Genomic DNA, 10919 nt, shown 5'->3' on the forward strand with positions numbered 1-10919 from the left:
GCGTTAATCATACGTTCAGATGAAAAAATAATTACATATATTTTTTAAATACACGTGACAAATACCTCCTCAACTTCTGCCATGTTTTCTGACAACCATAGAAATTTTCACAATGTTGTGCAATTTTTTATTTAAAAAAACACCGATTTTATTACCTGTGGAGTGCGTTCATTTACTCAGATTGATTATCAAAAATCACCATTATGTCACTGTGCTGCCTATGCGAAGCTGGTAAACCCCCGTATAACGTTGAGATAGGTACCGCGTTTATCAATGGGAACGTTGTAGGGGGTAAATGTTTTAGCGAGTGTTTTTGCCTAGAATTTTTACTCAAGGATTACATGAAATTAAAGTAACTTTAAACATAAAATGTAAATCCACTTACGAGTAGGCATAGGCTATGAAACTTAAAACGTGGAAGTCTGAGTAGGGTCATGATAAGCGGTGTTGCATAAGCCGTATCTAGATTTCAGAGTCACTTGGACGTTAGATAATTAAAAAAAGGTGTTAATGTTTTTAAATTGTATTTTAATTTTCATATACTCATTTCAGTATTTTCCACTGGTTAAAATGTAAAATTACGATTTTAAAAATAAACCACTTATAACATTTACTATGATAATGCGGTACCTATCTGAACGTTATAGGGGTTTTTACTGTACGTATGTGTATGGGTTCTACGTGCTTTTTATTAAAGCCCCATTTACGATAAATTCTTTATTTTCTTTAAACTCTTTAAAATTTGACGTAATATATTTTGTTTAAAATATAATTGTCGTATTGACATTTAAGTTTCTCATCGTAAAAAATATATGGTTTTGATAAGAAAATAATTGTCGAATTAATTGAGGAAAGAAATTAAAAAGAGATTTTTTTAAAAACTACTGCTACTACTACCATCACGCCGTTTCCCCGCAGGGGTAAGCAGAAAGGATAGAACGCCACACTCTTCTGTCCTGACATACACTCCTCGCCTCCTTCACATCCATACATCTAGTCGTACATGTTCTCCGATTACGCAGACTTTTAACACCGCCAGATTTTAGGTTCTGATTCGTGATCTGATCGTGTCAAGTCTTTTTCAGTCGTCCTCGTTCTGTTTTCCCTCTCACATTCGCCACATATATTTTTTTAGTCATTCTCTCGTTATCTATTCGCTCCACATGTCCATACCACCGTAAAGAACTCTTCCTTTTCTTTTCAATTATTCCTTGTTCAGCCTTACATTGGTTTCTTTTATTTTCGTTTTTAATTCTGTCATACAATGACAATTATGTTTTTTCACAACATTTTTTGAAGAGTAATTGAACAGACTCCAGAAAATTATGCAATCGATTATGTTTTATCAACAAGGCAGCTTAATCAAAGAAAAACGCGGCAAATGCGACGGTTTTCATTGGCCGGTTTCACTGACAGTTGTTGTTGGTTGTTGATCGTTTTTCTATGGTCGGGTTTGGTTAAATAAACCGAGTTGTATAAAAATAATACAAAGTTTAGTTTATTTTTAGCGGAAAAAAACAGATGCAGAACCAAACGGAAGTGTCGGAAGCTAGTTTGCCTCAATTTGCTTATCCTTTTCAATATTGGTCAATATCAGGCAGACAGTTTGGTTCGTTTAGATTTGGGCTTTATGGCCCTGGCCGCGGCTTCGGCGTTTGCCAAACTTTGAAGTGAGTCGCGTAGACAGAAGTGATTCGCAATATTCACTCGAACATATCATTAAAATTGTTGAATCCATGGAGTCCAAAATAAATTTTTCCAACCAGGAAAAAGAATTGCTGGTACAGTTGATAAAAACAGAAGAGAAGATCATCAACAACAAACGCACTAATAAAGAAACCAACAGATTAAAAGAACTCGCATGGGAAAGGATAGTACTTAAGTACAATTCATATAATTTCGTCTACAAGGTTCGTTTAGAACTTAATCATTTGTTTTGAAAATGTTTCAAGTGGTTAGATATTTTTATGAATTTGTTTATTTTGCAGAGAAATTCATCTCAGTTAAAAAGGTGTTGGGAAAAAATTAAGCAAAAACAAAAAATGGAGGAACGCGAAGCGAGAGAAGCTCAGGGACTCGACGGTCTCGATATATCTGAAGACCCTCTCGGGGAAGATGGAACTCCCGACGTAAATGATCTAGTTCCGCAAGTAGGATTAGATATACCCAACACGAGTGACAGTAAGTTGATTATACAAAATTGTTGAATTAGATTCTCACATCTGCGCTCCGGACCGTCTATTTCAGTGTCCTTCAAGGCTGGTGTAAGGGTATATAATTCTAAATTCACAATTGCAGTTAAACCACAATCGCAGTAAACTGTATTAAAAAAATATAAAGCCTTATTTTTAATTTCATCACCTTATGCTGTTTATGTTTGTACTAGTACCTCACAATACTTGATTGTGTTTGCACTGTATAATAAGAATATATCTTATTCTCAATTGTGTTCTTTTCATTAACAGCGGGAGAACCATCAAGAAAACCTATAATTATTACAAGATTAAGAAGAAAATGCGTCACTAGGAATAAAGGTGAGACTTATGATAATTATTTAAATGTTATCTTGATTTATTTGCTATTATCAAAATGCCCAGTAAGTCATCGCTTCTTTGAAGAAGAGTATGGTTAAGCAGTTTCTTTTAGTTGAATGATTTGGAAATGAAAAACATCTTGTTTCAATAGGATGGGATTGTAATCTTTTCATCTTGAAATATTGACTCGATTGCAGGAAATTTATCCAGCTGTGTAATTTCCCATTGTGGAAATGTGAATTGATCAACTTTGATTCAACCCTTTATCAAATCTAGATTTCTATCAGGTTATTGGAATTTTGAGTGTATGCCAAAGATACAAAAACCATTGATAACTTTGAATTGGACATCACTGATGTCTTACATTTTTTATTGATATCTCAACATAGATGAAGAAGAATATGGAAGTCTGGGCATTAACAAAGCTTGTATGAAGTGGAGCAAAAACTAACTCCCACGTAAAGCAAAATCCAGAATTTGTGGACAAAAATTTGGACACTCATATATTGTGAATCACAATGTCATTGCAGATATACGTATCAATGAATCTGTGATTAAACAATTCATTTAAAGAGTCATTCTCTGTAACAGCCGTGGTGGCCAAATGGCCGATATTATTTTTCCACATAATTCCCATGTATAAAAATTTAGTTTAATTTTTAAATCCATTCCTCTTTCATTGGTTTAAAATTGCAGTTCTTGTTAAACTACCCTATTATTAAGTTGTAGTATCTTTATTCCACCCGCCAAAACGCATACCAGTTAACGATTTTTCAAAACAACATAAATATTATTTTTATATAAAGTACATAAATTATTTCATTGAAATGAATATTTGTCTCCATAATGTGATACTATAAAGCAGAAACCATGAAAATATGTTAGTTAAATAACTTTTTTATTATCTTGCAGGCGTTTGGGCCCAAGAAGCACTGGCCTCAAAATTCAACAAGCGAAATGCAGTTATCAAAATTCTAACTACAATAGAAAATAATTTACAAGAAGACAGAAATGAGGAGAATCAACTTTTTCTTTTGCGGAAAGAAATTTTAGAAATACAAAAACAGCAAAAATTAAATACCCTTCTTTATGAAAAAAGAAAACAGGACAAGGATTTAGAACATATGGAACAATTACATCAACTTCAATTACAAAAATTTAATTTAGAAATGGACACTATGAAAAACAAATATACCATGAATTCTTGAAATATATATTTAAATGAGAATACTAGTGTAAATTTTTAGTTTTTTTATACTTTAAGGTTCAACCTGACTTAAAATATTTATAGTGAAAATATTTATTACTTTTAACGTTTATATGTAGTGAAATGTCTGCTCTCATTTATCATTTTATCATTAATGTTTTTTTTAAATGAAAAACATTTGTTTTTTTACCACTTGAGTTTATTTTATGATGACTAGTTTCGGAAGCTATGCTTCCATCTTCAGGTCGAAATGTAAACTAAATGTAAGTTTACATTTAGACCTGAAGATGGAAGCATAGCTTCTGAAAGTAGTCGTCATAAAATAAATTCAACTGGTAAAAAAACAAATGTTTTTCATTTGAAAATTTCATCATGTCTTTACCACAAAGTGAATGCCAAAACAATAAATAAAATGTTTTTATTTTTATTTTTATAAATCGGATGTAAATTTTGTCACGCACTAATCGCCTCAGTACTGTATAAACACTTCTCCAGCCCGAGTCATTCCAATTTCTTTATATGGAGTTCCACATAGTAAAACATTTTTTTTTATCAGCACTGTATCATCAAGGCCGCACCTGATGATATGGTGGTGAATGGAATGCAATAATGTAGTCAATTTTCAGTCAACACATTTCTCCGGTTCCTGCGCTTACAACTTGCAGGCGCCTCGCTTTTCAAATTTATTATTCTTCCTCTTCATCAAGTTTCGTGGCTATGACGCAGCCATCTTACACAATGTAAATTGAGCCATAACTGATTACCATGTTCTCCCTTCATAATCAAGCTCAATCTAAAATTCATTCTAAACACACTTATTGACAGGGAACTGTAATGACACTCGGCAGTTGGAAGGTAATGAGGTGTGGGATGCGGACGACACAGACGAGAGGCGAGGCAATACTGATATAGTGCCTAAGAGATCAGTGCGTAAGCCTCAAAAGTTTATTTTTATCTTAACAGATATTTAAAAAAAATGAAATGCATTTTATAAAATGTGAGGTTATAACTATTTTCCGTCTTGCATGTCAATTTATAATGTTTATTAACATTTTATTACATGCGCATGTATCAGCATGGCCATAAATACTGAAATGTCCCTTACAAATCATGAAATTGTATTAATAATATTTATTTTTCCATCGTAACATAATTGCATTACAACATTTTGAGTGTGTCCAAATACTTGTTCACAAAATCTGGATTATCTCCAATTACAGGAGTTATTTTCATATTATTTTTTGACATCTCATCAAAGATGAAGAAGAATATGAAAGTCTGGGCATTTACGGGGCTTACGACCGTCAAAGGCTGGTTTGAGTGATCACTTTACACACGTGTAACATTCACCAATTCTACCCATTATTGACAACCACACTACTCAAATTCTTGGAAGTTCTATATATATGAACCAATTTAGAAACCTTGTTCATGAATCACTAAAACTTCACTAGAGACATCTATTGGTGAGATGTAAAGAAGCTTTTTATTAAGCAGAAACTCTTATATTAGTATGTGAGATCCGAATCCCGGATTATAATCACACACATGAGAAACGCCAGAAAATACCATTTTCATTTTTATTATTAAGCTTATAATTGGTTCATATATATACAGTATCTACTCAATGAATTAGGGCCACCCATTATTTTTTTGAATACTCTGAAATCTTTTGGATTATTATATTTATTTTACATAAATACTTTAAATTTTCTATTGACATCTAATATCATGTATATTACCTTCAATAATATGTAAAATATACCTGAATTATTTAAGCCTTTACAAAATTTCAAACCCTTTTTTTGAGAAAGGTCCCTAATTAGCACAGGTAGACAGATAGTTGAATGTTCAAAAAATAGTCCTATCTCATTTATTAGTGAAGTTTCTTGAGTTCTAGTTGTTGTTTTGTTCAGAGAGGTTATATAGTTATCGTGTCTTGTGAAAAAAACTTAATTTTTAATTTTAGTTCATAAAGTATAAATTTTTTTTGTAAACACAAGTGTTTTTTTTGAAAAGGACAAAATGGGAAAAAGTAAAGACATTTCTGAGGAAAAAAAGTCTAGTGTTATAGTGCTACTGAAATTAGGAATACTATCTAATAGAGAAATTTCAAAAAAAGAAAACGTTTCTCGTCAAACAGTGGACAGAATTTCAAAATCAATAAAAAATCAGTCACCCGCCACCAGCAATCGGCGAAAGAACTGTCGTAGGATTAGAAAAACAACACCGAGGACTGATCGAAAAATCGTTCAAAGTGCCTTAGAAAACCGCAGTGCATCAGCAAAAACATTAAAAATAAAATTGGAAGAAGAGGGTATAAATATATCGGTATCAACACTGAGGCGACGTCTTTACGAAGTAAATCTGAAATGCAGGCGCCCTGTAAAAGTACCAAAATTGACACCACGAATGAAAGCGGATCGATTAAAATGGGCCAGGCTACATCGAAATTACTCGGTAGATGATTGGAAAAAGGTATTTATTTAAATTGAATTTTCAACATATCATTTTAGTAAATAAACTTATATATTTGAATTAAACTTAAATTTTCATTATTTTTCAGGTCATCTTTAGTGATGAGTGCCGGTTAGAAGCCGTGACAGAGAGCCGTCGATTCGTCAGGAGAACACCAATGGAACGTTACAATGAGGCCTGTGTGGTAAAAGTTATCAAACACCCCCCTGCAACAATGATATGGTCATGTATTATTAACAATTTACCTGTTCCGTTGTTTTTCGTGGAAGGAACAATGAACCAAAATTCCTATAAGCAGGTCCTCGAACGAATTTTATTGCCCTTCTACCATACACTCGACCCAACAGAAGGTCCATACACCTTCATGCAGGATGGGGCACCTTGCCACCGGGCTAAATCAATAATAAAATTTTTGTCTAACAAAAATCTGCCTTTGCTCCCCTGGCCTGGAAATTTTCCGGACCTTAATCCTATAGAAAACGTATGGAGCATGTTAAAAAATAAGGTATACTCATTTTTAAATCCGACAGTAGACTGTCTAAAAAAAATATTCAAAAAATATGGTCAGAAGACGAAGAAATAAAAAAATGATAAAACAGTGCATTTTAAGTATGCCAAAAAGAATTGAGGCAGTTATTTCTGCCAAAGGTGGAAATACTAAATACTAACTATATTTATACGAAAATATATGCATAATTTAAGCGTAATAAAGTGTTCATGTGTAAATAAAATTCAATGTTGTTTTATTCAAGGTTTTCTCTGAGTTATTCCTGTTTGAATTGAGAAAATGCGCGAAATTCTGCGTGGCCCTAATTCATTGAGTAGATACTGTAGAACTTCCAAGAATTTGAGTAGTGTGGTTGTCAATAATGGGTAGAATTGGTGAATGTTACACGTGTGTAAAGTGATCACTCAAACCAGCCTTTGACGGTCGTAAGCCCCGTAAATGCCCAGACTTCCATATTCTTCTTCATCTTTGATGAGATGTCAAAAAATAATATAATTGCATTATGTTATCATTATGCATTATTATACACAAATAGATAAGATTTGTGAAGAATGTTATTTTATATAAAATCTAAGACAGCCCTAAAATTTTAAAATAAGAAGGCACTATTTGTACATTATACACGAATAGTTATAAGTTGTAAATTTTACAGGAAGAAACAAACTATATTTTAGATTATAATAAACACCGATAAATAGATAAGAGAAAGCTGTAAAATGTCTATAAATATTATGTACATACATATAATTATTTTATTATTACATTAAAACAAAACCCGAATCTCTTAAAGCATGCATTCCATGTAAGTATCTTGAATTAATAATTACTCTTATTTATAAAATAAATATCACAACTTATTTTAAAACAACAATTTAATAGATTTATATTATCCACTGACACTTCGTGATGGAATTGCATTTTTAATTTATTATTTGATTAAAACCAATATTTTTAGCTTTTCCACTTTTTTATTTGACCAGCGACCGGGTTTCGTCGTTACCGACATCATCAGACTGGTGGTGGACCAGTCTGATGATGTCGGTAACGACGAAACCCGGTCGCTGGTCAAATAAAAAAGTGGAAAAGCTAAAAATATTGGTTTTAATCAAATAATAAATCAACAATTTAACCTTAAAAAAGAGTATCAATATAGTTTTATCTCGAGCTGCAGAGGACACTGTCTGTAGAAGAGTAAACATGTGCATTTAGAGCCATCCATTTGAATCACATGTAATGTGGAACCTCGGGTTATCAATTTACGATGTATTATAAACAAAAATCCAGTAAAAAAAATGCCTCAGTTTGTGAATAGAATTTCGGGTCCAACGTTTGGAAGATTTAACAACATATTTCAATAAAATCCGCTTAAGCTGTAATTAATGCCATGCATTTCTGCAACACTAAAATTAACAGGAAAAAACAAACCTCATTGGATAGAAACTTAAATATTTCGAACATTAAATATTTTCAAAGCAAAGATGCTTTACTGAATTTGAAAATAAGCTGAAATAAAATAATTATCATATTTCTTCCCTCATTTTATCACTTGGAAGCTTATATGTAATTATTCCTTCTTTATTAAAGTTATAAAATTACATTGTTTTGTATAGAAATTTATGATCAAGTATTGTTATAAACTATTTTGAATTTTACAAAAGTGAGTTTGTAATGTGAGGTCCCACTGACTGCTTATATGTTTGAGTGTATATATATTCATGTATATTCATACATACATATATCAACATCAATGAATAAATAAATACATGTATTTCTTGAAAAAAAATTATTACTCCTGGACCTTCCTTTTAAACGTACGTAATCCTATCTCACTAACATCAGGCTAAGGGGTGGGGACGTACTGTTCATTTCAATACATTTATTGTCATATGAAGAACATGCTTCAAGAAAGGTGTGAACCCCCCCCCCATCTACACACACGAACTTGTTAGTAAACTTAGTACCAATATGCTTTAACGTTTGTGGGTATATATGTAAATGAAACAGGTGGCTGTTGAGATCGCCTGCCAACAAAAGTAAAGCGCTAAACGTCTTGGCTTTTAGTTATTCAATTGTGATTTGCGTCTGTTGTGTTATGCACCAAATATATTATTATTTTATCTGCAAATTTTCATAAAATTAAAAATGCTAATTAACTACTGAACAGTTGTATTCCAAGGAGAAAATCCAACCCTGCAGGAAATCATTCCCAATTTGAAACAAGACATACCGAATACATACTAAGGTTAAATCAATAAAAATAAATATGCTGATTTTATTGACAAATAAATATTTTGATTAGGGCAAATCACTACTGACAAGTCAAAATATGATTTGTCCGGTCAGCGCTCCGGCTTAGCCAATAAAAAGTTTTTGACTGAGGCACACTCCTACCGGATTAGGAACTGGTTAAAGGCCATTTTGGGTAGTAAGAAGCGAAGAATAAAATATAATTATACATACTATACTATAGTGATGAAAAAGGCCGAAGATGTAAATTCTGGCACCTATTCATCAGGTAATTAAATTCCTTGACAACATTTCAATGTTGCTCTGGGTAAAGTCATGAAGTAAACTGACATGTTGGAATGTAGGAGCCCACCAGCACGGTTGGGGTCGAGTTTTTTTCCAGTGATGCAGATATATTCAAGCTTGGATTAATCCCTTAAAATAAAAATAAAACGAGTAATCTGGTGTGATACTTATATTCAGTGATATTATTTACAAACAATACAAGACATGTTTTAATAATAAAAAATATACTATACAAAACAAAATATTTACGAAGGAATGTTTGTTAACTGCACTTTGTATTATTGTATTCCACACAAAGTATGTAATTTAATTTGCCCCTGCTATCCTGTTCCAAGAAAGGTTTTAATACTATTCATAGTTCACTAATTCCTGCCATTGTCTAAATTGGCATTTTAACGCTATGTTAGTAAAATATGTTTGATTCTTTTCTTCTATGGTCAACAGTGATACAATTAATTACAGATTATAGCTAAAATACCTCATGCATATTATTTCCTACATGCAATTTTTTATTTTTCTGTACATACGAAGCAATATATATTTTTGTCTGAGTAAACAGTGGAGTTTCTTATTTATAATTATGTAATATTAAGAAAAAGCTCATTTGAAAGAGTGGTTGGGCGCATCTCAAGAAGAGGACTTGAGATAGGCTGGAGAAAACCAACTTGCTGGAAACTGTTGAGGATATGAAGTCATATGGGCGCTTTTGCACTATAAGGAATTTTACTGTCTGGCAATCCGGTTTTTTCAATTAAAAGTGACTACGACAGTTTAGTGTGATCGAGTTCACGCACGTGTGCGCACTGATCCGGAGAAGGACTAGTGCACAAGCCAATCATCTATTTTTTAACACGTTAACTGCCAAAAGCGTCTCAAGACACATAATTTTCTGTGAACGGAGCGCCGCTCATACAAAAATTACGTCTTAAGACGCGCCATTTTAAATGGGCTTTTACTAAAGAAAATGAATTATTTCAAATGTACAAATATATTGAACGCATAGTGACATCTATTGAGAATATCTTTGCATACTTAGAATTGAAACAGAATTTGTCTTTACCACTTTAAACGTAAATTAATGAGAGCTTTGTCGTCGGAACAACTAATGGCGCACAGGGTTGTCCAATAATCCCCGAGTTGCCGTCACTGCCGAATCTGATGACAGTGATTTTAGTGTCGATTCTGGTGATTTTTAATTTTTTTAAATCATAGTGTGTATGTGTGTATACTTTTAATATTTAACTAACATAAACAAATACTTTTAACATATAATTAAGTTTTCATATTTTCTATGACAAATTTTGTGACAACCCTGCACCATGAACAATTAATTTTATGATTATGGATAAATGACTGCACGACTGGCGCGCTCTTCATTTATTTGGTAAGTTTTATAAACAAATGTTATTACACTTTCAATAACGATATGTTTAGGTTTTATTTTTGTCGTAAAATTTGCGGCGTGCTGGATACCGCCATACATGTACCTGCCGGCAGTTAAAAGGTTAATGCTAACCGGACTGTTGGACAGTAAAATTTTGTGTAGTGCACAAGCGCTCTATGGGTGACAACCAACCAGATGGAGCAATCGTCTGACGGAGACATCAATGGCAGATACCTGACTATTCTGAAGAATCAGAAACTTTATTAACTATATACC

The 10919-nt window shown here is 32.5% G+C and overlaps 2 protein-coding genes across 2 annotated transcripts in view; one reads left to right on the top strand and one right to left on the bottom strand.

Annotated features, from left to right (window-relative positions):
- l(3)80Fj (lethal (3) 80Fj) overlaps positions 1–114 on the bottom strand; it is a 29597-nt gene extending 29483 nt beyond the window's left edge. The window contains exon 1 of the mRNA XM_088256928.1: positions 66–114. Within this exon, the coding sequence (XP_088113054.1) occupies positions 66–83 (18 nt within the window). The 5' untranslated portion in view covers positions 84–114. The remainder of the gene's footprint in view (positions 1–65) is intronic.
- Positions 115–1402: 1288 nt separating this feature from the next.
- LOC148311231 (uncharacterized) lies at positions 1403–6950 on the top strand. The gene is made up of 4 exons (XM_088256893.1): positions 1403–1910; positions 1989–2181; positions 2466–2534; positions 3447–6950. Exons 1-4 carry the CDS (start codon positions 1737–1739, stop codon positions 3740–3742), a joined length of 732 nt encoding a protein of 243 aa, XP_088113019.1. The 5' UTR covers positions 1403–1736; the 3' UTR covers positions 3743–6950.
- Positions 6951–10919: the final 3969 nt, after the last annotated feature.

This window comes from Brachycentrus maculatus, unplaced genomic scaffold (genome assembly GCF_059751285.1).
Source record: "Brachycentrus maculatus isolate JH-2025_06_01 unplaced genomic scaffold, ASM5975128v1 h1tg000069l, whole genome shotgun sequence".
In the NCBI taxonomy this organism is placed as follows: Eukaryota; Metazoa; Arthropoda; class Insecta; order Trichoptera; family Brachycentridae; genus Brachycentrus; species Brachycentrus maculatus.